This window comes from Rhineura floridana, chromosome 2 (assembly GCF_030035675.1).
Source record: "Rhineura floridana isolate rRhiFlo1 chromosome 2, rRhiFlo1.hap2, whole genome shotgun sequence".
In the NCBI taxonomy this organism is placed as follows: domain Eukaryota; kingdom Metazoa; phylum Chordata; class Lepidosauria; order Squamata; family Rhineuridae; genus Rhineura; species Rhineura floridana.
The window spans coordinates 110,306,842-110,334,822 of NC_084481.1; the positions used below are offsets into that span (position 1 = coordinate 110,306,842).

A 27,981-nucleotide genomic window follows, 5' to 3' on the forward strand; every position below is an offset into this window, starting at 1 on the left:
AGTTCACTTCAAGCCTGCACCTGCCGTCTCTAACCCACTTTGTGGTATTTCATTCACAGACTCATCATGGGTAACCCCAGAATGCTGCTGTTGCTGTGGTGGCATAAGCTATCACTACAACTGAAGACAGAACTTTCAGACCATCAGCAGTCATAAATATTTCATTACACCAGCTACTGTTTTGAAAGTTTACTGTTAGACAAAAAAAATAAATCCTGAGACTACTTTGAATTTTTATGGGGACCACTATGCAACTGGAACAGACGTGTTGCTCTTGCAAAATACATAGCCATTTTGCTTCTATCAACATTAGGAAGAGTTCATATTTAAAGTATGTATCCAACCTACTGACCTATTTCTTGAGGATACTTACAGTATTAAATACAAACAAAGTAGAACAATATATCAAATAAAGTTAACTAGTTCTCTGTTATTTTGATGATCACTCAATTGGCTTTGGACAATGTCATTCACAATGCCAACTGAGTTATCATCAAAACAGCATCTTCCATCTAGTCTGTAGGAGAGCGCACTATTGAAATGCAGGTCGCAAAGCATAATTATGTTACTGATATTAGACATATGTGAGATCTCTAACAAAGTATGATCACACAACCGAATACAGAATTTCAAATTCTCAGGCTGATGCTGTTATTATGTGTTGATATGAGTATACAGAACATAGTTAAACAGAGTAATAATATCAGCTGTCAGGAGATGGCACCATAATACGACAGCTTTAGCTGTTCCACTTAAGAACAGGCTCTCACAACTATTACACAGCTTCAAACTAGTCATGGCTAAACTAAACATGATGTTAAGTGTTTTTTCCATTTATAGGCACACTTTAATATGCCAATAGCAGTCACTTGGGGGAGGGAGGCTGATAATTAGTGGGAATGCAGCAGGCAGGAGAATCTAAGCCCTTTCTTCCCCTGCTGTGTTCCTGATAGAAAAAAGGGTTTCTCTCTCTCATATAATACTAGAACTCAGGGCCATCCAATAAAACTGAATACTGAAAGATTCAAACAGAAAAAAGAAAGCATTTCTTCACAGAGTACACAGTTAAACTATGGAATTCACTCTCACAAGAGGCAGTGATGGCCACCAAATTGGACTGTTTTTTTAAAAAAGAGGATTAGACACATTCATAGCTATCAGTGGCTATTAGCCACAATGGATGGTGGTGTTCTCCCTCCACTGTTGGAGGCAGTGTGCCTCTGAATGCCCATTGCTGGGAATCACAGGCAGGGAGAAAGCTGTCGTGCTCAGGTTCTAGTTGCGGGCTTCCCTTGGGCATCTGGGTTGGCCACTATGAGTCTGAGCATTGGATTAGATGGGCCTTTGGCCTGTTCCAGGAGGCTCTCCTTATGTTCTGATGAAAGTTGTACTTTTCAAACAAGTATTTACATCATGAAGAAATCCCCCATTGGTGCCAGTGGGGGAATTCCTCCCAACGCAAATAGCTGCTTCAAAGGTGCAATCTTCATCTGGAGCACAAAAAGAGCACGGAGGGTTATCAAGTCTCCAAGCATTATCTTATTATGCATCAGGTAGGTTTTCATCTCTCTTGATTGCCTGAAACAATGTATACAACCAAGTTTTCTTGCCCTTGAATAAGCTAGAAACTGTCACCATTTAAGTCCATAATCAAAACCTCACTAAATTCTGTTGGAAGAATGCACTCATATTTCTGATTCTACAAATGGACTTTTAATGTCTTTTAGATTTAAGGAGCAGAGTTCACATGTTATATAGCCCTTCATTTTCACCCAAGTTTATAATCAGCAATTACAGATAGTAAAGGCCTTGAGTTTTAAATTTGCTCCAGCCTTTAATAATCATCTAAGTAATCCTTGGGGTTAGAATAAGACACTCAGATGTTGACTGTTATATACCCAAAATGAAGTTTTACATATGAAAATGGGGAACATTCTACACGTTTTTATAATGAAGCAGCATTAGCTACCAGTCTACATTATCATTATCCTTGTCATATATTTTAAGAATATATACACTTCTTAATATAGAATATCTAAGCAGTGAACAAGAATATATAAAAATACATTAGATGAAAAATCACAAAACAAAATTACAAAACATAATAAGAATCCATTGTATATCATACAGGTTGTAAACTAAAACAGATCAGCTGGAAATAGTAGGAATCTGTCTAATTGCCAATGGGACAGAGTTCCATAATGATGGTGCAACTACCCTGAAGGCCTTGTGGCTGGTAATCACACACTGAACATGTGGCACTGCTAAGCAGGACTTCATCCACTGAGTGCAGGGACCAGGCAGGAATACAGAGAGAAAGACAGTCTATATATGTTAAGGGAAATTGCTCCAAAGCAGCACTGTTTAAATAAAAAAGGTAGTCGTTTTATCTTCATTCTTCAGGCAACAAATTTAAATAACTTATAAAGCCAAGCAATATAAGAGAATGAAGAATTTGAGTCTTACTTACTGGGAACTATTTTTTTAAAAAAATATTGCCTTCAGCCCAGATGAACAGTAGTGGAATGCCTCCAAATTCAGGCTTCTGGGAAGGCAAGGACTGCCAGTGAGGAAGCCATAAAATACAACTGGGCTGTGTTTTCCAAAAGGGCAAGATTTCCTTCCTAACTTCAAGTCTATGCTTCTCTTGCATAATAGCTGTTTGAAGTTCAGCAGGACAAGTATCCTTGCCCACATACCAGCTTACTATCTGTCATTCCTTGGCCAAGTAACTTTCAGGAAAGGCTTAAAGAGGATTAATTCCAATTGTTACAGCGCATCTGCAAAGTTTATTTTCTCAATAATCCAAGAGAGCGTGTGCAGAAATGATCCCCTAATGAGGCTCTGTTACTGACATAGTGTGTTAGGGAAACCACTCTGGTCTAATAGGCGCAGAAATACTGAAATAAGAGGAAAGTCAGTCACTTGTCATTTTTAGGTTAACCTCAACAAAACAGAATAGTTCATGGTTACAAAAGCAACAGAAGAGTGTTTTGAGAACAGAGCTCATGTATGCTAAGCATGAATATAAAAGGCAAATTAGACCTCTATTTTAAAAGGTCAGCAGATGAAATTTCTAGTGATGCCCATCCCTTCTAGTTGTCAAATCCTGGTGAGCTAGGACCTCATTCTGTGGACTCATGGCTAGATGTCCTGTCTACTTGGCCCTGGGAGTGGTCCATGACCCCAGCTGTTACAGCTGTTCTGGGCTTTGTTGAGTTCTCTTTGGCTGCTGCTTCTTTCTGCTACCAAAGTTCAGTGTATGTTTACTTTACACACCTCCATCTCTGCTTGATAACAGGAATACATTTTGCCTAGAGTAAAGCAGCACTGAATGCTTTGTTGGCCAAATGTTTCTTTTGTCGTGTATGCTCTACTTCGAACACAGCCATCTTCAGAAGCAGAGATAGGACTCCACAGTGCTCACTTGTTCAACAAAGTGTAAAGAAAGTCCAAGCTTAAAGTTGTTTGTGTCTTTACATGGCACGCTTTTGCAACAGTCCCACAGTGGAGAGAATGAATTTCAGATGAAAACTTCCTAAAAGTTCAAGAGGGCAGAGAGCCACAATTGTCTTTTGGCCCAGGCAGCATAACAGGAAAGTCTTGCTTTGGACAAACTGTAGGAGGCGTGCCCATAGTTAGCTATAGGGAAAGAGAAGAGCTTAAAAACTACAGCTTAATTCATGGCTGTTCATGTGTCCTAATGATCCAAACTGTCCAAACTGAGCAAGGAGGATGCTGGAGCAGATAAATGCAAACATGCCTTCCAGTCCCATACATTTTGTTTATGCTTGTGCAGAAGCAGCTAGGTAACATGATAGCATCCTCCTCCCAATAAAAAAAACTGGAAGAATACAAGGAAGAGGTTACCCAAGAGAAAATTCAAGCAGTAATTTCAAAATGAAGCAAAGCTGCAGTAACTGCTCCAGGGCACAGGAAAAATAGCTTCTCTGTTTAGTTTGATAACAACTTAACAGTGTTGCATCCAGATGCTGCCTATTTCCTGTTATCCCCAAGCAGCTGCAACTGCACTTTTTTTTCAGAGAGCTGAAAGAATGACATGGAAACATTCTGCTTTACTGGTGTGTCTTGAATTGAAGGTACAAAAATTGCCCTAATACTTTTATCTCCATGATCTTCTAACAGCTTTCAAACTGTTCCTCCATGTTTCAAGCTAGACCAATCTTTTCCACATGCCCCCAGCAGTTCTAAGTGATGCAAGAGCATGGACACAGACCACTCATTACTGAAAATCTCATGGGGAAATTCCCATGCTCCTAACTAGCACAACTAGTTTCCTGCCCTCCATTTGTAGTCAGTGTCCGACTCTGCAAATTCTCTAAACAGATTAGACTTCAGTGAAAAGATTTCTATACAAACCTTGTAGATCACCATGCGACCCAGTGTGGTGTAGTGGACCGGGCATCACACCTTGGACCAAGTAGACTAGGGTTCAAATGTTTCAGCTTTAAAGCCGAGTGACTAGATCAAATGTCACCATTTCTCTGCCTATCCCTACCTACACATAGTACGGTAAGTATGAGGTGATAAAATGGGATTATCTCCGTGTATGCTACCTTGAGCTCCTTAAAAGAAGGTAGGATACAGAAAAATGAGTAATGACTGCACACTTTTAGAGTTTGCTACATGCCTGTGAGAAATGGGACTGACCAGAACGGAGTTTAAAACAGATGACAGGAAGTGCCATTTCACATGAGGTACCACTGAGCAAAGTGAGGCCCCTTTTGTTTGTAATGCAGGAACTCTCTTGAGTCCTGAAATGCCGGGATGAAATCTGATACTCATATTCAAGACAAAATTCTACATTTTAAGGACAATGCCCTTTAACAAACAAGGGAGGTGGGGAAGTTGTAAAATAGAACACAGTGTGGTATCAGACTTGAAGACTGAGAAATCACAGTGAAACACAGCAGGCACATTTACAACACTGATTTCAATGCCTGTTTTCAGGGTGGAGTGGGGGGTGCAAAATATAAATGCAATGGTGTGACATTCCTTATTTCATGTTCAAATCCAATTCTGCTTTTCCAGGAGCCAGCAAGGCCTCCCAAAACATTGTGCTTTAATAGTTCCTACATGTTGCAGTGGCCTCTTTTGGAAGAACGTTAAGTATGCACAGAGTGAATAAGATAAGGTGAATGGCACTACCCATGAGAACTACAAATACTTCAGTGTTGTGGCACTGTAGATCCTAAACTACCAAACAGTGGATAATGAGACTGGATGTACCAGTTTCCTATGGCACTATCTGATCAGCAAATAATTGTACACATTTGTGTTTTACTACAAGTTCTTTAGTTCAGGGGGGGAACATTAAAGAAAAATGATATTTCATTGAGTATAAAGACTGCTATTTTATTGGGCAACCTTTCTTATTTATTGATTTATATACCTCCATCAGTGTGCATGGTGCTTTATAGAACATAAAATATGAGATCCTTGCCTCAAAGAGCATACAATTCAAATTCAACATGGGAACAGAGGAAGTGGAAGCAGGAGTAAAAAGGGAGGCAATATGCAATTGTTCCAGTTACTTGTGCTCATGCTTAGTTACAGTAGGCATGGGAACTAAAGGGTTGTACTAAACACTTCACAGAAAATGTGGGTTTTAAGGAGGGACAATTGGGATCTGCAAGAAAATGTGATTATGTGAAGTGCTCCCGTTCCAAATAGGGTTCCAGCCAGCCAACCATCCCCTCTTCCATGATACTCCATTCTACTCCTTTCCACTCCTCCTTCCAACCACAGTCAGCTAGCGTGCTGTGATCACTAACCATGCCCAGTCCTCACTGGGCCCTTTTTGGAGTTTCCTGACCCCCTTAAGGTCCCTTACACCTTCAGCCTAAATATTGTACTTCTGCAAACTTTGGAGCTTCCCCAAGCCTGCTGATTTATTGAGCATGGATGGTGCTATTTTGCCTACACAAAGATGCACACTCAGATAATGAGCTAGGATTTGAAGGAAGCAAGATAGGTGGCATGTAGGTAGTATTCTGGGAGGCAGTTCTAAGCATACAGGGCAGCAAGGAAGAAAGGTGGTGGAGCTGAAGGAGCAAATGTCACAGGCAGGGATTCAGATTCAAGAGAGATAATGGGGAGGTCATCGAAGGCTTTGAAGATAATCCAGGGCATTAGGGAGCAGACAGGAAGTCAGTGTAGTGGTGTCACATGATAAGAACTATGAGAGAGATTAAATCATTTTGGAAGCAGAGTGCTGATGAAGCAGAATGCTGGATAGATATAAGAGGACCAAGATGAAAGAACAGAAGCCCAGAAGAAGATGACTGTTATAGTCTAGGTGAGCAATGACCAGAATGTGGACCATAGCTTTTGCTAAAGGGCAGACAGGGAAAGTTGTATTTTTGCAATGTTGCAAAAGGGAGAAGTGGTGCGACTTGGCTACAGACAGAATATGGCAAAAAAAAATAAAAATAAAGAAAAGAGGAGTCAAAGATAAAGCCAAGTATAGGAATTCATTCAACAGGGTAGAAGGTAACATTATCGATAGATAAGGAAAGCATATAAGCAGAGGAAAGATGCGCAGCTTGGATATACTGAGTTTAAGATGATAATGGAGCATCCAAGCAGAGCAATGGAGCATCCAAGAGGCAGTTGAAGGCCTGAGATGTGAGAGTGACAGTTCAGGGATAGAGAGATAATGATCAGGGGCCATGTGTATAGTTGGTGCTGAAAGCCATGGGTCACCCAGGGACAGTATGTAGAGAAAAAAAGAGGGTGAAGAACAGATTCCTGAAGGACTCTGGCAGAGAGTACTTCTTTACTCAGCGCATAGTTAAACTATGGAATTTGCTCCCACAAGATGCAGTAATGGCCACCAGCTTGGACGGCTTTAAAAGGAGATTAGACAAATTCATGGAGGACAGGGCTATCAATGGCTACTAGCCATGATGGCTGTGCTCTGCCACCCTAGTCAGAGGCAGCATGCTTCTGAAAACCAGTTGCCGGAAGCCTCAGGAGGGGAGAGTGTTCTTGCACTCGGCTCCTGCTTGCGGGCTTCCCCCAGGCACCTGGTTGGCCACTGTGAGAACAGGATGCTGGACTAGATGGGCCACTGGCCTGATCCAGCAGGCTCTCTTATGTTCTTAGAGAGGAAAAGCGGAGGAAGAGCTTCCACCTACAGAACACTAGGGGGAAAAAGCCAAGCATAAAGGGAGTCGAGCAGGAGAGAGCAATCAACTATATATCAAAGGCAGCAAAAGGGTTAAGAAGAATGAAGACCAAACAGAGATATTCAAATTGTGCAGTAAACAGGCCATCAATTATTTTTGAGAGGACGATTTCAGTTGCCAGGCAGGGCAGCAGATTGGAGGGGGTCAAGAACAGAGCTGGAACAGAGAAAGTCAAGACAGCGGGAGCAAACAGCCTGTTCCAGGACAGTAAAGAGATGAGGTGGTTGTTGGAGAGGGAAGATGGGTCAAAGGGCGGCGTGCTTGAATGCATCAGGAAAGGAGTCATGGGGGGGAGTTAGAAAGAGGCTGATTATGTGGTGGAGAAGAGGGATAATAGTGGGGGAAGATGGCAACCAGAAAATGAGATGGGATGAGATCAAACGGGCACAGGGAGAAGACAGACAAGGACAACAGGGGAGTAATCTCATCAACTGAAGGGAGAAAGAAAAGGACAGAGGGAGTTGGAGCAGGAGAGGGGGGGGGAAGAGTTCAGAATAGATTTTGATTTGAGTACCAAAGATGACAAACTCTTGGGCAGAGAGTGAGGATCTCAAGCTAGGCTGCAAAGAAAGATCCCAGCAGGTCGGTGTAGTTTGAGAGAAAATGGCCTTGTTATGATCCCTGCCAGCCCCAATTTGGCTTGTGGACCAGACGTTTCCTATGGCTGAAGTAGAGCATCAAGCATAGAAGAATGCTAGTGAAGATTCCTAAACATGGTTAGGCTCACAGAGAAATGGAAGTACAGCTTGGCCAGGTAGATGGCAGACAAGAAGCATGGGTAGAAATAGTGAAATACCAACTTGGGAATAAAAGTTTCTCAATTCTTTCTTATTTCTGAATGGAATTAGACTCTTATTTTAATGAAACCATAATAAAAGGTATTATTTTATTTTCCATGTAAATTCTGATTAAACAGTGCTTTCTTTTTCAAATATTATGATTAAGAAGCAATGCTTCCTTTCACTCTCAATACTTTTAAAAAGATTTGAACAACCTTGGGGGAAAAACCAGGAGCAGAACATTTTCTTGCTCCCTGAGAAACTGCCCAGTCATGCTCACAACACTTCAGAGCACTGGCAACTACACTACTTGAAGGCTATCTGCAGATTGGCTGGGTGCCCAGCTCTCATTCCTGAGCCAAAGCAAGTCCCTCAGGGTAGCAGCTCAAAAGGGCCTTTTTGTCCTTCCATGCTGGTGTGGTTTTTTGGGGGGTGGGGTGGGGTGGGGTCAGGCTTTGAGTAACACTCCCAATATGCAGAACACTGCTCCAGAACTCTAGAACTGTAGGCCAGGGAGAAAATTTTAAGATGTGGATTATTTTTCAGGGTGGTGGAATACCTGAGTTACTTTGAAAAATGGAAATTTACTTACTGTGAATTTCTATTTGTAGATAGGGCTGGAGGGCACTCCTGGTTAGGGATGGCTCCTCCTACTGGCTGTGACAGGCAGAGTCTCTAAGCTTCTTGGTCTCCTCTCCAGGGGGAGGAGTCGTCCCCCTCTCCAGACCAAACTGGCAGAGCCGGAACAACTCCTCAAGCCCCATATCATCAACCATGCAGATGTCCTCAGAGTGGGAGCCAATAGCTAGAGAAAAGTGACAGACCTAAACAGAACCAGATTACTGGGAGAAAAGTCACACAGGAAGGAAGACACACAATACTAAACAATGTGTGAAAATGTAAGGCGCTGGCAGAAGCCCTAACTCCTCCGCCCCTCGCTGCAGAAGGTCAAAGCAGAGGAATGAGAGGTGGGTGGAATGTCCTCCAGACCTATCTACAAATAGAAATTCACGGTAAGTAAAATTTCCATTTTTGCTAGATAGGGCTGGAGGACATTCCTGGTTAGGGATATGACAGAGCAGTATACTAGTACACAGGGTGGGATTCCTCTGGCTAGGGAGGCACCACCTTCTGGAGCACCTTCCTACAGAATGCAGTGTCCGCTGATGAACATGAATCTATTTTGTAGTGTCTGATGAAGGTGTGGGGGAAGCCTATGTAGCTGCCCTACAGATATCCGCTATCAGGAAACCCCCTTTAAAAGCAGCTGAGGCTGCTGGCCCCAGAATTGAGTGTGCTGTGGTACTCAGTGGAGGTTCCTTACCCTGCGCCTCATATGCACGTTACAGCCGCTCTTAGCCAGTGGGAGATAGAGGAGGTAGTCACTGTGATGTCCCTGTATTTTGATAACTGTATATATGGTAAGTGCAGGTTTATTAAAGTATACATGGTAAGTGGATTGAGTGAGAAGGGGGAGTACATGGGCTAGAATGCTGGAGAATGCTGTATGATGATTAGCTGAGCGTTTGTGTGGCTGAAGGTATAAATGAGAGGATGACAGTTGAGAGAGGGTCGGTTGTTGTGTATTGGAGTTGGTTGTGGGTTGGATTATATTTGGCTGGTATTGAGGTAGATTGTATTTGACTAGAAACATAAAGAGTAACACAATATATGGAACCATACGCTTGTTAAATATACCTAAAGTAATCTTGTTATTTCCTGGTGTTTATAAATATTTTATTGGTTTACCAAAAGCCTGATCCTTGGCTGGGGTTTACACAGACCAGAAGGGAGGGCAGGGTAATTACCAAGGCGGAGAAACAGTATGAAATGGTGGCAGCGGTGAAGACATAGTGTATCATCAAGTATCCAGGGCAACCCAGGGCTGTATGCTTTATTGGCACAAAGATACAGGGGGGTTGTGGCCTGCAAGTGCACCCAGACACAAAGTAACATAAGCCAGAAGGAGACTAAGGCAAAGTCTCAAAGCAATATTGTGAAATAGGGAGTGGCTGGTGCTGCTGCCTAGCAGTGGGATCTTGCGAGATCTGTGCTAGAGCCAGTGAGAGAACAAATAAAAACCAGGATCCTGACTGGAGGGACCTGACAGGCGGTAGCCACAGGCGGGATCCTAGCAGGTGGTGGCCTGAGGTCGGATCCTGACAGGAAGGATCCTGACAGTCACCTTACACCCCTTCAGCTTCCCAGAGAAAGATACGAAGAGGGCCTCTGACCTCCTGAACTCTAATGTACGGTCTAGGTAGAATCGAAGTGCCCTCCTCACATCTAGTAAATGCCATCTATGTTCCTGAACACAGGAAGGAGTGGGGCAAAAAGAAGGTAGAACCACTTCCTGGGACCAATGGAAAACCGAGTTGACTTTAGGGAGAAAGGCTGGGTCTTGTCCTTGTCTACCTTGTCTTGATGGAAAACACACAGTTGAGGATCCGAAGATAATGCCCCCAACTCTGAAACCCTGCGTGCCGAAGTAATGGACAACAGAAAAACTGTTTTGAAGGTCAACATGTTCAGGGGGCAGGGGGCCATCGCTTTGAACGGCGAACCTGTTAACGTCATCAATACTCAGTTAAGGTTCCAGTTTAGAAACCTGTGGATCGTCTGTGGGGAAAGAAGTGTCACCCCTTTTAAAAAACACTTGAGAAATGGATTGGAGGAGAGCGGTGGACCCCCCAGGCTGAATAAAATGCTACTAAGCGCTGCCGCTTGTCTCTTGATGGTAGCTGCACTCAGTCCCTTATCTAGACCCGACTGGCAAAACCCTAGGGGACCCTTGACATCTCGAGACAAAAGTTCAACCATGTTCGCAGAGCACCAGGACAGGAAAAACTTCCATGTAGATGAGTATACCCTGTTCGTGGACTGCCTATGTGAGGCCAGCAGAGTGTTTAGCACTTTCCCCTTAAATCCCATGCGACTCAACCAGAACTGCTAAGCCTCCAAGCTGTTAGCCGGAACAGCTCTGGTTGAGGGTGGCAGACTGGACCTTGAACCAGAAGATCCATTCGAATTGGCAACTGCCATGGTATCTCGACTGACGTGTTCAGTAGGTCTGGAAACCAAAGAAGTCATGGCCAATAGGGCGCCACAAGAATCATTTCCACCCTCAGTGTCTGAACCCGCTGGACTGTGAGTTGTATCAACCTGAATCGGGGAAAAGCATACAGAAGACCCTGAGGTCACTGCATCACGAAGGCGTTTGTACCCAGAGTCTGGTGACATTGTGATCTTGTGAAGAAATTGTCTAGCTGTGCGTTTTCGGGGTTGGCAAAGAGATCTACTACTGGTTCTCCCCACCGATACACCACCTGTTGAAAAACTGCTGGATTCAGCTGCCATTCCGCCTCCTTGATTGCTGTCCTGCTAACCCAGTCGGCTACAAAGTTGTTCGTGCCTGCCAGGTGTTCAGCCTTCAGGGAGGCAAGATGCCACTCCACCCATTTGAACAGATGCTCCGCCTCGATCATCAGACCCTTCAATCGTGTGCCCCCCGTTTGCTGACATAAGCTTTCGCAGATGAGTTGTCTGTGCGTTTGAGGAGATGCTTCCCCTTGATCTCTGATGCAAAGGCTTTCAGTAGCCTGATGGCCTGCAACTCCAATACATTTATACTGAGCTCCGTTTCCACTGCTGACCATATACCCTGTGCTACGTTGTGATGCAGGTGAGCCCCCCATCCGTACAAACATGAATCTGAGGTCATGATTATGCATGAGGGATCTTCCAGGCTGACCCCTTGGATCAACTGCTGGGGCTTCAACCACCACCTGAGCTCTCTTCTCACTGCCGGAGGAATGATGACCGAGCATCTGCATCATAGCAGAACTGCATCCTGGTGGGGTAGAAGGAGCTGCTGTTGTGTTCCTGAGTGGAATTGAGCCCATGGGACTACATCGTATGCTGAGACCATGGACCCTAGGAGTCAAGCTAGACTTATCAGGTCCGTTTCAGGGGATGAAGCAGCTTCCAGAAGTAACTGATGTAGTCTTAGTGCCCTTTCTTTGGTAAGCCTCATATGAAAAAGGCACTTGTCCAGTACCACCTCCAAGTGAGAAATTGTTTGGGATGGGGTCAGCATGCTCCTCCCCGAGTTTACCACAAAACCCAGCCCCTAGAGCCATGCTAATGTGAGATGGGTGTCTATCTGGGACTGGTCCATAGATGGTGCTCCCGCCAGGATGTCATCCAGGTAGGGATGTACACATATCCCCATTGTTCTGAGATGAGCCACCATGGCTACCGGCACCTTGGTGAAGACCCTTGGTGCTGCGGAAGGGCCGAAGGGCAAAGCCCGGTACTGGAAGTGTCTGTTGTCGTATGAGAACCGGAGAAAGCCCCTGTGCTGCCTGCGAATTGGAATGTGCAGATACGCCTCAGAGAGGTCCACAGAGGTCAGCCAATTCCCCTTTCTTAGGGCCACAGTTATGGACCAAAGAGTTTCCATTTTGAAATGTTTCCTGGCCACCCACCTGTTGATCCATTTGAGATCTAATATAGCCCTTGTATCGCCATTCTTTTTTGTCTACTAAGAAAAAAACTGAATAGAACCCTAATTTCCTCTCCTAGGGAACTACTGGCTCTATCACCTGAATGCTCAGCAAGTGCTGAATGGTTTCCAGGTAATGTCGGTGTTTCTCCGGTTTTTGAGACCTTGCGGTGGGTAGAAACCGGTTGTGTGGAACGTGAACAAACTCTATAGCATATCCCATGGACACCGTGTCCAGCACCCAGTTGGCCAAAGTGATGTCTCTCCACCGGGGGGCGAACTCTAGCAGCCTTGCTCCCACCCCGCAAGAGACCTCTGGAAACCACCAGTCAGGAGGAGGGACCCTTTTGGGCGCCCTTCTGGGGCCTCTCTGAGGAGGACGAGCCTCCCGATTTTGTGGAGGAGGCGCGTCCACCCCCTCTGGCTTCTCTGCCCCAGCAAAACCTGTTAGAAGACTGGCTTCTAAATCTGGAGGGCTGTCTTGAGGAAGTGTATAAAATTATGCATGGCATTGAGAAAGTGGATAGAGAAAAGTTCTTCTCCCTCTCTCCTAATACTAGAACTCGTGGACATTCAAAGAAGCTGAATGTTGGAAGATTCAGGACAGACAAAAGGAAGTACTTCTTTACTCAGCGCATAGTTAAACTATGGAATTTGCTCCCTCAAGATGCAGTAATGGCCACCAGCTTGGATGGCTTTAAAAGAAGATTAGACAAATTCATGGAGAACAGGGCTATCAATGGCTACTAGCCGTGATGGCTGTGCTCGGCCACCCTAGTCAGAGGCAGCATGCTTCTGAAAACCAGTTGCCGGAAGCCTCAGGAGGGGAGAGTGTCCTGCTTGCGGGCTTCCCCCAGGCACCTGGTTGGCCACTGTGAGAACAGGATGCTAGACTAGATGGGCCACTGGCCTGATCCAGCAGGCTCTTCTTATGTTCTTAATGAAAAAGTGGTTCTGTCTGTTCTTCCATTCCTCTTTTTGTGCCATAGGGAGTGCTTTCTTTTCGTCTCTAATTTCCACCAGGTGAGCCTCCAGGGGTTCACTGAATAACTTGGAACCTGAGGCTAGTCTGTGACCCTGCATCCATTGCCCACTGCCTGAGCCAAATATTGTGTTGTCCCACGGTAGATGATGCCATAGACCATGACGTGAATTGTAAGGCATCCATGGATGCATCAGCAGACAGAGCTGAGGCATACGCAATTTTCTTTAAACCATCTTTAATTTTGGGACATCATCCCTTGCGCCCAACTCTTCTGCTCACATAAAGACTGCCCAGGACAAAACTGAGGAAGTGGCTTCAAAACTCTTGTGAAGAGCCCCTTCGACCCGCTTGTCGCATTGGTCTTTAGGCCCCCTATCCCCTTCTTCTGAAATCACTGCAAGCATGCGAGGGCAGCAATAGGCGGGTCCACTGTGGGAAAAAGCAGCCGTGCCATGATCCTTTCGGCAAAGACATAATACTTCTCTGCCCACTTACCAGGCAGCTTTGATTTGCATGGTGACGACCATTCTGCATCCCACACATCATCAAATGCCTGGGGGAAAGGAACATAGCCTGCTTCGTGTCGATCAAAGGGAAAGCCTTTTTAGCTCCTACCAAAGCTGACTGGGTGGGTGCTTCGCTTCCCGCCTCTGTCTCTGGCAACTGCAGCACTCTGCGCACCTTCAAGAGGAGGAGTTGAAAAACCTCTGGGGCGAAGAGCCTAGGTTGTGACTGGGTCACCTCTAGGTCCTCTCCTGACAGCTCCCCCCTTCCCCGTCTGGCTCAGGTGGATCTTCGGAGTCAGACAGTGCCACCTGTTGGTCAGTGACCTGCCTGGGTGACTGTGTCTGCACCTGCCGTCCCTGAGCCATCAAGGGTGTGGGGCTGTGTGGGTGTGGGCGGATAAGTGCCTCATGACTCCCTCCCCCGTTCACTGCGTCCAGGGAGATCCCTGTCCCCTATTGGCGCTGCCTTAGCTCGCCCACTGCATGTTATGGCAGGGGGTAGAGGTCTGCCCCCCCAACTGGTGACTGGATTAGAAAGGGAAGAGGATCTGGAATGGCTGTGTTGTGATGGCAAACTGCCATGTCTGTCCTCCCTGCTAGAGTCACTGGAGGGAGATATGCGCCTCCACTCTCCCTTATGGGAGCGCCTCCTCGAATGTCTGTGCCGTTTACGTTTAAGGGTGTGTTGGAGGGAACCACTGATTTCAGAAGTGATAAGCTCCTTAACCCAAGTCATGAACTTGGGAAACAGAGTGTGGGAGGGGAAAACTTCCATACCTTTGTCCAGAAAGTTCACACCCCCCACTGTCTCAGGGATGGAGAAAGCGTGGGCTGTGCACTTGTTGAGCCTTGTTCCTGAGGCTCCCTTAGGTCCATCGCCTCCCCCACATGGCAGGGTTCTTGGCGGGAAGGCGAGGAAGAGGCAAGTGAAGCCATAAGATGGCAGCCCTGGCTGTCCTGTTCTTAGATAAAAGTGTGGGAAAAACCCACTGCAATGGTGAGCTGCCTGCAGAGCCACCCCTAGGCACCGGGAAGCGGGGCAGTTGCCCCCAGTCCTGCACTTTGGGGGGCCCCGCGCTTGGCGATCTGCATAAATGCAGTCCCGTGAGTTCCCTCCCGCCTGCTGGGCTTTGCCCATTGTCAGGCCAGGAAGCTGAAAGGAGCAATGGCGGCCGAGGGAGAATGTACAGTCCCAAGGAGCTCCTGCGACCTGTAAAACGGCAGGTGAGCAGAACCGCCGCCATCTGAAAACAAAGGGCCTCCTCGTGCTCCTACTGTAGCAGAAGCGAGCTGGAGGGTGTCTCTCTCACGGCCGCAGTAGCGAGCCGGTGGGGGGGGGGCGAGCAACGGTCTACTAAAGGAGCCGCAGGAGCAAGCTCCTAACCGCTGAAAGAATGCAAGCCGTCACCGCTGCCTGGAGCCTAAGGCTGCAAGGGGAGCTGCGAAGAAGTTTAGCCACAGCAGCTCCCAGCCGCTAAATTAAAAGCCGCCGCTGAGATACAAGCCGCAGCCTAAGAGGGAACGAAGCAGGCAGCAAGGACAGGCGTAAGGCTGCAAGGGGAGCCGCAGCCGCAGCCGCAGCCTCTCAGGCAAGGCTCGTCAAACGAGGGAGGACTGAGCCCGACGGAGGGACGGCAGCCATCACAACCCCCAACAAAGGGACTAAGGAGGGGGGAAGAGAAACAAACAAGAACCCCCAACAAACGCCCCAGTCAAAATGAAAAAGGTGAAAGAGGGAAGGGAACAAAAGGAAAAAATCAGTCCCACATACTCGATCAGTCAAAAAATATTTTCTGCAATGAGGAAAACTTATCATATGCGACACCATTGCAATGTTTAAACCTGATTTCTAAGGTTCATGATTCATTTCCAAATCTCACTATTGTTTTAAGAATTTTATTGACAATGTATGTATGTATGTATGTATGTATGTATGTATGTATGTAATTCGTATATAAAATATCTCTCTCTATATAAATATATATAGAGAGAGAGAGAAAGAATGTGGGGGGCCCCAACTATGCTTTTGCCCCGGGCCCCACACATGCAAAGGGCAGGCCTGGCCACCTCAGCAGGCACCGCTCAACCCCCTGCTGAATACTGTTCACCGAAGCCGAAGCGATGTACCCCCTGGCTACGTGCCGCACTCCTTATTCTTCACAGGGAAGAGGGAGGGGGAGCCTGAAGCCGCAATCCCACTAGATATGTTTGTTGCGGAAACGTGGCTCCGCGGAGCAAGGAGACAGTCTCCCTTCCAAGTGGCTGCCCCTGTTGCCAAGACGCTGCTGCTAGCCATGCTCCGCTCGTGCCCAAAGCTCCAGTCTGACGCCAGGAAGCCCAGCTGGGTTCGACTAACCCCCCCAAACCCCAGACCCACGGAGTGAAGGCGGGGGAGGGGAAGAGAGAACAAACAGGAAGGGCGAGAGACGAGCTAGAAAATGGTAACGAGTTAAGGAGAGGAGAGCTGTGATAAGAGTGACAGGAAAGGTAAAAAACACTAAAAGACTAAAGAAAAGGAAGCTCTGAAAGTAGAGAAGAAAAAAACACCCGACCTTCACTGACCACAGGCAGGGCCTGTCTGGAGAGGGGACGAGTCCTCCCCCTGGAGAGGAGACCAAGAAGCTTAGAGACCCTGCCTGTCACGGCCAGTAGGAGGAGTCAACCCTAACCAGGAATGTCCTCCAGCCCTATCTAGCAAATAAGAGCCTAGATGAAACATATGCCAGTTGCAGCAAATCTTTACTACAGATATATAACATAATTAGGCCATTATTTTCATGGATCGGGTGCATGCCACACTACACCAAATGCTCATGTTATTTTTCATGAAATTTTTACTTTGATAAGAAAAATAATGACAGCTATTATCCAATTTGGACTGCTGTTTTTGCTTGCTCGCTTCCTTGCATCTAATTCTCTAACAATTGTTTGAACGGGCATACTTTTGCCATGCACTAACCACTTTCCTAGTCAAATCTTAAAGCTTTGTTTTTCACCCCTCATAGTGGAACAGAAGAAACACCCAAAGCCATCATCACCACACCACAAAGGAAGACATCACTTACGTATTGCACACTGCCATGGTCTGACATGTGTCTCCTGTACAAAATTCTGAGATGGTACTATATTGTAAATTGATATGGTGGAAAAAGGTCGTTGCTGAAAGAGAAAAAAACACCGAGGTGTTTCCATTACTTATTTGAACTTTTGGCTGCAGAAAGAAATGAGCTACATAATTACACAGGATTTAAATGGTTCACTTCAGTTTCATAATTAGACCAACTACAATATTTCTTAGTCACCTAATTTCCCCTCTTGTGAAGCACATAATCATTGTGAAGGATGACACATGCGTCAGTAAAATACAAACACTAAATTGATCATGCAACTTTGAATGATGTACTTTGTCAATTTTCTTCTGGAAAGAGTTGGTTGACACCAGGGGCGGGGAACCTCTGAGACGGCACACAAGCCAAACTCAGCACACCAGGCCTCTCCATTTGGCCTGCAAGGCCATTTTCCAAAAACCATGCCCACCTGTTCCATACTTAATGTCTTATTTGATGTCAGGTGCAAGGCAGGTAGAGATGTGGCTGGATCTGCTATTCATGCACCAGATCTCTGCAGAAGTCAGGATTGAACTCCCTGTACATCAGGTATGTGAGAGACTTCCTCATGGGGATCCCACTCATGCACCTGAACCCTGCAGAAAGCAGGACTGAACTTCCCATACATCAAGCTGATGGACTGTAAGTTCAATCCTGCATGATCACAATCTCTGCCCGCTGCTGCGAGCCAACTCTGACAGCTGGGCAGAAACACCCACCTGCCAATCACTTGACATTGTTATGACATCAGATGATTGACAGGTGAGTGGCCCAGTCTCCTGTCCACCTGCCAAAGTTGGCCCAGGGATGGTGTGTGTGTAAAGATCTGGCCCTCTAGCCAAAAAGGTTTCCCACCTGCTGTGGATGAGAATGAGAGCAAGTCTAGGGTCTGATTCCAGTCTCCATTCAGTTATCTAGGAGTGGAGTCTGGTGTTGCTAATTTACTGCTATTCTGAGAACATGAACAGAAAAGTAGCCAGAAACTGGCTTCACACATTTGACTTTTCCTGCATTATCAAAACTGACACAAGTCTGAGAAACAGCAGCTAGATTGCTAACTGAGAGTGCACATTAAGGATTGTATCTCATGAGTATTCAGAGAGCTTTGCTGGTTGCCAGTTCATTTCCAAACCCAATTCAAGGTATTGGTGCTTAGCCATAAAACCCTTGGACTCTGGTGTCTAAAGGAATGCCACCTCCCATACCAATCTGCCTGTTTACTGCAATCATGTTGTTGATGCTCTTCAGGTACCCTCCATCAGAAATGAGGAAGCTGACACTCAGATATTCTTGGCTATGTTATCCTGTTTGTGGAACTCCCCCCCCCCCAAGCGGGAGTGGGAAGGTGTTTGACTGGCACTTTCTTAAAGTGATCCAGAACAAGCCTTTTGTTGTTGTTGTTGTTGTTCTCCCAGGCTTTTTAAGGTATGTTGGCCAATTTTACTTAACTCTGCTCTGAAAGCAATTGATATAGGACAGTGTAACAATCTTTAAAATACATACATACACACACACACATCAAAATAAAATAAAATAAATGAACACCTGAGAAAGACCTAGGAACTTGGAGGAAGCTGATTATCTGGACCCATTTCAATCGGGCTTCAGGCCTGGACATGGGACTGAAACAGCCTTGGTCGCCTTGGTAGATGATATGAGGAGGGCGTGGGATAGGGGCGAATGCACCTTCCTTGTCCTCCTTGATCTCTCAGCGGCTTTTGATACCGTTGACCACGTTATCCTCCTGGACCGCCTGGAGAGGTTAGGCATGGGGGGCACTGTATTGCAGTGGTTCCATTCCTTCCTCTCTGGGAGGTACCAAAGAGTGGCATTGGAGGATGAGGTTTCGGATCCTTGGCCTCTCACTTGTGGGTGCCACAGGGTTCCATCCTCTCCCCGATGCTGTTCAACATCAATATAAAGCCGCTGGGGGCAATCATCAGGAGATTTGGGCTGCAATGTCATCAGTATGTGGATGACACGCAGCTCTATCTCTCATTTAAATCTTCACCAAGGTTGGCTGTAGAAACCCTGTCCAAGTGCCTGGAGTCGGTGAGTGGCTGGATGGGAAGGAATAAGCTGAAGCTGAACCCTGACAAAACCGAGGTACTGTTTGTGGGAGACAAGGAAAGGCTGGGGGATGTGGACCTGGTGCTCAATGGGATACGATTGCCCCTGAAAGACCAGGTCCGCAGCCTGGGAGTCATTCTTGACTCCCAGCTGTCCATGGAGGCTCAAGTCTCAGCTGTGAGCCGGGCGGCGCTGTATCAACTCCATCTGATACGGAGGCTGCGCCCCTACCTTCCCAACCATCTGCTCCCACCGGTGGTACATGCCCTGGTCACCTCTCGCCTAGACTATTGTAATGCGCTCTACGTGGGGTTACCCTTGAAAACGGTCCAGAAGCTGCAACTGCTACAGAATGCAGCGGCTCGTCTGATTAAAGGCAGCCGCTGGCAAGATCACATCACTCCAGTGCTGAAGGAGTTGCACTGGCTACCGGTTGTTTACCGGGCCCAATTCAAGGTGTTGGTTTTGACCTTTAAAACCCTACACGGTTTTAGCCCAGTCTATCTGAAGGAGTGCCTCCAGCATCGTCAGGGATGCCGCTCAACAAGATCAGCCTCAGAAGACCTTCTCTCGATCCCACCAGTTAAAACAGCTAGACTGGTGAGGACTAGAGAGAGGGCTTTTTCAATAGTGGCCCCCACCCTGTGGAACTCTCTCCCAAATGATCTCCGCCATGCCCCTTCTATGATGAGCTTCCGCCGGGCCTTGAAGACCTGGCCCTTCAGGCAGGCTTTTGGGGTGGGTTAGGTTTTTACTGTTATGGTTTTAAATTTTAACGTTTTAATGTATTGTTTTTTATCTTGTACGTCGCCCAGAGTGGCTGGACAACCAGCCAGATGGGTGACTAATAAATTAAATAAATAAATAAATAAATAAAATAGAGCCAGTGTGCTGCAGTGCTCAAAATGCCAGGCTCATACCAGGCAGATCCAGATTCAAATCCTCACTCAGCCATGAAGATCACTGCATGTCCTTGGACCAGTCGCACACTCTCAAGCCTACCTACCTCACAGGGCTGTTGTGAGGATAAAATAGGTCGAGGGAGAACTTGGTAAGCCACCTTGAACTTCTTAAAAATGAAAATAAAATATATACCTTACAAGTCCTTGCATTCTTTTTTCCAAGGCCATTTTTTATGATTTCTCTATATGTATTTCAAAAATGGTAGAAGACAAGTCTCATCAGAAACACTACCTAAACCAGTCATACTGAGCAAACTAGCCTCATTAACACACTTTTCAACAAATGCCTAGAGGGCCATGCAGGCCAAGACCTGCCTGAATAGCTGGAGAAGACTGCAGATTTTTCCATTTGTTAAGAAAACCAGGGGACTAAGATGCCCTAGTAGGACAGCTGGTACAGCACAGTTGGGAGGAGAGCCTGGCTGCAAGTCTAGAGTCTGTAAGTTCAAATCCCTGCTCGTGCCTCCTGGGTGTCAAGGGGCAGCTAAAGATCACCCCCACAGTGAGTGGCTCAGGGGTTACGTGCCCTGCCACCTGTGCAGCCGTGGGCAAGTTGCAGAGTCCCAAGGAGCCAGATGCCCCCCAGCTGGCAGTTGCGGACAAGGAAGGGGCTGGCTTGTGCAGCTGTGGCAAGCTGAGCAGGCCCTAGCCAGTTGGGGAGGACTAGCCTCAGAGGGAGGCAATGGTAAACCCCTCTGAATACTGCTTACCATGAAAACCCTATTCATAAGTTAGGATCAACTTGAAGGCCCTAGCACTTTGCGTCTTCTCACAGTGACCAGACTTCCCCCCCTAAAAAAAGTCAGCCCGGCTTGTATTTCAGCATTTAAAATTGCAATTACAATTAAGGTCCAGTCATCAGCTTTAGAAACCTCTTCCAAAGCAAATTAAAGGTCTCACTAAAGACCTCTAGAATACTTAACATGCTTTGCAAATGTCAAAGTGAAAGGAGAATCCTTTCACCTTGGTGAACTTAGTTGTTTTGTACCATGGAAGAGTTAGTATTTAAATGCAACCTCCTGCCCCTTATATATTTTTTAAAAATTAAGAAAACGTGCCAGCATGAAAACTAGCTAGCATGAGTATTCAGTAGTTATAAATGTCACAATACTTACTGTTGCTAGCTAGCCACTCATTAAGGTCTATTTCATGTGGTAACATGACTAACTCTTTAAATTCAAAGTCAGTAATCCTTGACTTTGTATATTCTGGCTCTAGGTAGAGTTTCTTTTCTTCTGGTGCTGGCTTTTTACCATTTGGTTTTCCCTTGGATTTCCTGCAAAAGAAAAAAAGGAAACAATGCCATGAATTATGATCTGTGATGAAGGTTACAAAAACTCATCCCTTGCTTTCATAACTTTCATTTCTACTACATAATCCAATTTCCTTTATCAACAAAGGAAACGTGCTGTCAGAATCCCTGCAAAGCTAAGGTGCACAGCAACCAAAGGAAAGATATATGGCTCCAGACTAGTCGCACATACTCTGTAAATGCTTTTATATCCCTGCCTTTTCCTTCAAATCAGAAAAACTGGGTTCATGTCAAGCTGTTTTATTTAAGCCTCCCTTTACCACAGCCTTTCCCAACCAGTGTGCCTCCAGATGTTGTTGGACCACAGTTCCCATCTCTCCTGACCATTGGCAATGCTGGCTGAGGCTGATGGGAGTTGTGGTTCAACAACATCTGGAGGCACACTGGTTGGGAAAGGCTGCTCTACCAGATGATCAATCAATGCCGCCTTCTATACCACCGGTGTCCACTTTAGAAGACTGCTTATTAAAATATTTAAAACCATACATGAATCCAATGAATCACAAAGGAAGCATTCTGGGCTATTATGGGGAAAGGTAGAATATTTATTATTATTATTATTACTACTACTACTACTACTACTACTACATTTGTATACCGCCCCATAGCCAAAGCTCTCTGGGTGGTTTACAACAATTAAAAACATTAAAAACAAATATACAAATTTTAAAACACATTTTTAAAAAACAATTTAAAAACACATGCTAAAATGCCTGGGAGAAGAGGAAAGTCTTGACCTGGTGCCGAAAAGATAACTGTGTCAGCGCCAGGCACACCTTGTCATTACAATCATTCCATAATTTGGGGGCCACCACTGAGAAGGCCCTCTCCCTTGTTGCCAGACTCCCACCTTCCCTCCGAGTAGGCACCCGGAGGAGGGCCTTGGATGCTGAGCGTAGTGTATGGGTGGGTTCGTGTCGGGAGAGGCGTTCCATCAGGTATTGTGGTCCCAAGCCGTGTAAGGCTTTATAGGTTAAAACCAGCACTTTGAATCGAGCTCGGAAACATACAGGCAGCCAATGCAAGCAGGCCAGAATCGGTTTTATATGTTCAAACCATCTGGTCCCTGTTACCAATCTGGCCGCTGCATAGAGTGCATTGCAGTAATCTAACTTGGAGGTTACCAGAGCATGGACAACTGAAGCCAGGTTATCCCTGTCCAGACAGGGGCGTAGCTGGGCCACCAACTGAAGTTGGTAGAAGGCACTCTGTGCCACCAAGGCTACTTGAGCCTCAAGTGACAGAGATGGTTCTAGGAAAACCCCTAAGCTACAAACCTGCTCCTTCAGGGGGAGTGCAACCCCATCCAGGACAGGTCGGACATCCACCATCCGGTCAGAAGAACCACCCACTAGCAGCATCTCAGTCTTGTCTGGATTGAGCCTCAGTTTATTAGCCCTCATCCAGTCCATTGTCGCAGCCAGACACTGGTTCAGCACATTGACAGCCTCACCTGAAGAAGATGAAAAGGAGAAATAGAGCTGCGTCTCATCAGCATACTGATGGCAGCACACTCCAAAGCTCCGGATGAGCACATCTAATGGTTTCATGTAGATGTTGAACAGCATGGGGGACAGAACTGACCCCTGAGGAACCCCATATTGGAGAGTCCAGGGTGCCGAGCAATGTTTCCCAAGCACCACCTTCTGGAGCTGACCCGCCAAGTAGGAACGGAACCACTGCCATGCAGTATCTCCCACTTCCAACTCAGCCAGTTGTCCCAGGATACCATGGTTGATGGTATCGAAAGCCGCTGAGAGATCAAGGACAATCAACAGAGTGGTCCATTGGACTCACCTGAAGGGTGATTTTCACAGGTATGCCTGCCATCACTCTGGGCTATCACTGCCATCTAGCGTCCGAGGCAAGAATGCACTGTAGATAAAACCTGGGCGTCCAGCCCCTCCCACTCCAGTTTCATTCGAACGAGTCCGAAGTGGCGTATCTGAGAGGAACGGAAAGGCTCATAGGCCCAGGAGCAAGGAAAATGGAAGCAACCAGCTTGACAACAACATATAACCAAATGCACTAGAATGGAAATCTAGAGATTTGAACTTCACCCAACAGTGCAGCATAAACTACCTACGAGCAGGGTGTAAGGTGAAGCATAACAGCCACAACTCCTCCAACAGGGAGGGCCGTGATGGCAGGCATACCTGTGAAAATCACCCTTCAGGTGAGTCCAATGGACCATTTTCCACAGGTAGCCTGCCATCACTCTGGGATGTACCAAAGCAGCCCCTCATAGGGAGGGACCACCAAGGAACTATTTATCATGAAGGACATGTTGCCTCCCGAAAGCAGCGTCAGAGGAAGCGTACCGGTCAATCTTATGTTTCACAAAGGAGTTCGGCGTAGACCAAACCGCAGCCTGACAGATATCTGCAACGGGAGCGTTGGTTGCGAAGGCGGCCGAAGTGGCTGCTGATCTAGTGGAATGGGCCGTGATATTAGTTGGCACAGGAAGATTCATGGACTCATATGCCAGAGTGATGCAGGCCCGCAACAAGTGGGACAAAGTGGACCGGGACACCTTTTTTCCCAAGGTTCTAGGGTGAAAGGATACAAATAGTGCCTCAGAGAGCCTGATATCTTGGGTGCATGAGAGGTAGATCTTGAGGGCTCTGCGAACATCCAGGGAATGCCAGGACTTCTCTAATGGGTGGACTGGCCTGGGACAGAAGGACGGGAGAACGATGTCCTGGTTACAGTGGAACGCTGAAGAAACTTTAGGACAGAATGATGGATCTGGCCGTAACACTACAGAGTCCTTATGAAAGATGCAGAGATGGCGTGCCGAAGACAACGCTCCCAGCTCTGAGACTCGTCTCACCGATGTAATAGCGACCAGGAACAGAACCTTAAAAGACAACAGCCAGAGAGAGACAGATGCAAGGGGTTTGAATGGGGGGTGCTGTAGGGCTTGCAGGACCTTTGAGAGGCTCCATGATGGGAAGTAGTGGCGCACGGGTGGAAAGAGACGTGAGGCCCCTTCCAGGAAGCGTTCAACAAGGGGGTGGGAACCCACAGGGACGGTCGAGGAAGAGGCAGACAGGATAGATGAAATAGTGGAGGCATAATGGCGTAGAGTGTTCGGCTTCAGACCCCTTCTGAGCCCTCTATAGAGAAACTGTAACACCTGCTGCACAGTGACCTGAGAGGGCAGGGTGCCCTTGGAGGTGCACCAGGTGGAAAACGCCCGCCAAGTGCTCTGGTATATACACGCTGTTGATGGTCTTCGAGAAGCCAAAATGGTATCCACGACTCCTGGGGGTAAGCCCGCAGCACTCAAATGTCTCCGCTCAAACGCCAGGCTGTCAGACTCAGCCAGGCTGGGTCCGGGTGCCAGATTGGTCCCTAAGAGAGCAGGTCCGGCCTGACAGGTAGTGTCCAGGGGTCCATGACTGACAGTGCAAGGAGGTCTGAGAACCACGGTCGACGCGGCCAATGTGGGGCTATCAGGAGTAGCTGGGCCCTCTTGTGCTGCAGTTTCTTCAATGCCTTGCCTAGGAGGGATATCGGTGGGAAGGCATACAGGAGACCCTCTGGCCAAGGTGCTGTCAAGGCATCCACTGCTTCCGCGGATGGGTCCAGGTACCTTGAGAAGTAACGGGGCAGCTGGTGGTTGTGGCTCGAGGCGAATAGATCCACCGAGAGGGTGCCAAAGTGTTGCTGCAGCATATCGAGCACCGTTGAATGGAGCTTCCATTCTCCTGGGGAGACATTCTGCCTGCTGAGCCAATCGGCAGTCACGTTCAGCACCCCACTGAGATGTTCTGCCCATAATGACAATAGGTGGCTTTCGGCCCAGTTGAAGATTAGGGTCGCCTCTGCCTGAAGAGCTCGGGACCTGGTGCCCCCTTGCCTGTTCAAATGTGATTTGACGCAGGTGTTGTCTGTGCGAATTAGTACGTGCTGAAGGGAGAATAGTGGCTGGAAGTGTCGGAGGGCCAGATGGACGGCTCTGAGTTCCAGCCAATTCACAGACTGATGTTGCTCCACTCTGGACCATGTGCCCTGGGCAAAGCTGGAATTGCAGTGTGCCCCCCATCCGGTCAGGCTGGCATCCATGGTGATAGTGATCCTGTTTGATTCCCGAAAGGGAGTGCCCCTGCTGAGGTGTGACTACAGTGTCCACCAGCGAAATGACGCTCTGAGCGATGGCTTCAGACGGATCACGCGATGTGAGGAGATGGCAATGTCGGCCTGAAAGGGTAGCAAGGCCCACTGGAGAGGCCGAGTGTGATGTCGGGACAATGTGAATAGTGGAGACCAACGTTCCGAGGACCTTTGCCAGGAACATGATGTCCGCCTTTGAACGTCGAACCAATGATGTTGCCATGCTTCAGATGGTGGAGGTGTGCTCTGGGGACAGAAACACCATGGCCTGGGACGTGTCCAGTACTGCTCCCAGATGCTGGAGCCGCTGAGTTGGCTTGAGATGGCTCTTCTCGGTGTTGACTAGCCAGCTGTGGGACCTGAGAGCCTCTAGAGTGTAGCAGAGTTGTCTGTCGGCTTGGTCGTTGGAACTCGCCCGAAGGAGAAGGTTGTCGAGATAAGGGTAAATATGGACTCCCTGAAGTCGGAGTGTGGCCACCAGGGTGGCCATTACATTGGTAAACACTCTTGGGGCTGATGCAAGGCCGAATGGCATGGCCCGGTACTGAAAATGGTCTTGGCCCAGCGTGAATCTTAAGAATCGCCTGTGGGCGGTACAGATTGGAATGTGGAGGTAAGCGTCTTTGAGGTCTATAGATGCTAAAAAATCTCCCTGTTGCAGTGCTTGCACAATGGACGCCAGTGACTCCATTTTGAACCTGCGATGCTTGACAAAGCGGTTTACGAATTTGAGGTCCAGAACTGCCCTCCATGACGAATCTTGCTTCGGGACCGCAAACAGGAGGGAGTAGACTCCCTGCGACCTTTCCGCTAGTGGTACGGGTTCTATTGCCACTATGTTGAGTAGATGGTGTAGGGCATCCTGCATGACCCTCCTGCGTGAATTGGAGTCTGGTGATGGGTGGTATCTGTCCAGGGGTGGCAGCCAAAACTCTATGTTGTAGCCGCATAGGAAGATGCTTCTGATCCAGGGGACCCTTGACAGAGGAAGCCAGGCACTGGCGAAGAGAGAGAGCCAGCCCCCGATAGGAATGGCGTCAGAACTGCTTGCGCTGCCGAGCTCCTCTGCCGTATGAAGAAGGGGCTTGTCGGCCTTGATACTGGAATCTGCCGTGGTAGCGCTGTCTGGGCCAGGATGGCCTGGATGATCGGAACTCGGGGACTCATGTATCTCGGCCTCGCCCCCCAGGCCGCACCCCCCGAAAGGGCTGGAAGGGGTGATATGGGGCAAACCGGCGAAACTGTCTGTGGTCATCCCTCTTGGCTGTGGCTAGGGTAGGCTTTCAATTGTCCTTGGGGTCAACCAGGACCGCTTTAAGGGCATCTTCCCCGAACAGCAGTGACCCCGAGTAGGGAGCTATGGACAAATTGGTTCGGGCCGTAGAATCGGCATCCCAGTGTCGTAGCCATAAGGGTCTTCGAGCTACTACTTCAGCGGCCAGGGCCCTTGCTCCTTGGTGGGTGGCGTCCAAGGTGGCACCTGCCACGAATGCGGCCACCTTATGTAGCTTGACTAGCCCCTTTCTCAGTGTGGCTGGATCCAGGTTGGGATCGTCCAATAGGTCATCAAGCCACATCATGGAGGCCCTGGAGAAAATTGAGGCAGCAGCCGAGGCCCAGATGGAGAAGGTGGATGCCTCATGGTTCTTGCAGAGTGCGAAGTCAAGCCGCTTTTCAGAGGGGTCCTTGAGTTGCGAATCTCCTTCTTTCGGAAGGAGGGACCTAGAAATCAAGTCCGAAATTGGCTGGTCGACGCCAGGGACATTCAGGAAGGACATAAAGTCCGGGGCCAAAGAATAAAGTTTGTTGGCCAATGGTGAAAAGCGACATGGACGTAGAGGACAGGCCCATTCCTCTCTGGCCAGCTTATTGATGGGATCTGGTACTGGAATTGAATGGTCCGCTGACTGGGGTGATTTGAGGACCCTGGCACCTTTCACAGGAGGAGCCGCCTGCTGTGTTTGTGCAGGTTGGATGCCCAGGGTGTCCAACACTCTACAGCAGAGGGGGAGGTAATCGGCCGAATCGAAGAGGCAGTAGGATGAATCCTCATCCAGGTCAGATTCTTCACTCCATTCGTCAAGGACTGGGTGCATGAGGGATACGATGTCGTCCATCCCTGAGGGCTCACCACCAAGTCTGCCTCTGGAGATATCAAACGGGTTAGGAGAAGAATGAGGGATGTCATCCTGACCACCAGGCTGTCGAATCGAGGTAGACTGCCACGGGGATGGAAGTTGAGGCGAGAGGCATGCCTGAGACTGAGGCTGAGCTTGGGTCCTGCTTGCGGGCTTCCCCCAGGCACCTGGTTGGCCACTGTGAGAACAGGATGCTGGACTAGAGGGGCCACTGGCCTGATCCAGCAGGCTCTTCTTATGTTCTTATGTTCTTAACCTCTCGCAGCTGTGACAAAAATTCTGGTGTCA

The 27,981-nt window shown here is 47.6% G+C and overlaps 1 protein-coding gene across 2 annotated transcripts in view; it reads right to left on the reverse strand.

The window, feature by feature from the left end:
• Positions 1 to 27,981, reverse strand: part of MOB2 (MOB kinase activator 2) — a 174,914-nt gene that overhangs the window by 2,656 nt on the left and 144,277 nt on the right. For both annotated transcript variants that reach the window (XM_061610117.1, XM_061610116.1), the window contains exons 2-3: positions 21,240 to 21,400; positions 17,051 to 17,144 (exon numbers count right to left, since the gene is read on the reverse strand). In XM_061610117.1, the coding sequence (XP_061466101.1) occupies positions 17,051 to 17,144; positions 21,240 to 21,400 (255 nt within the window). The remainder of the gene's footprint in view (positions 1 to 17,050; positions 17,145 to 21,239; positions 21,401 to 27,981) is intronic.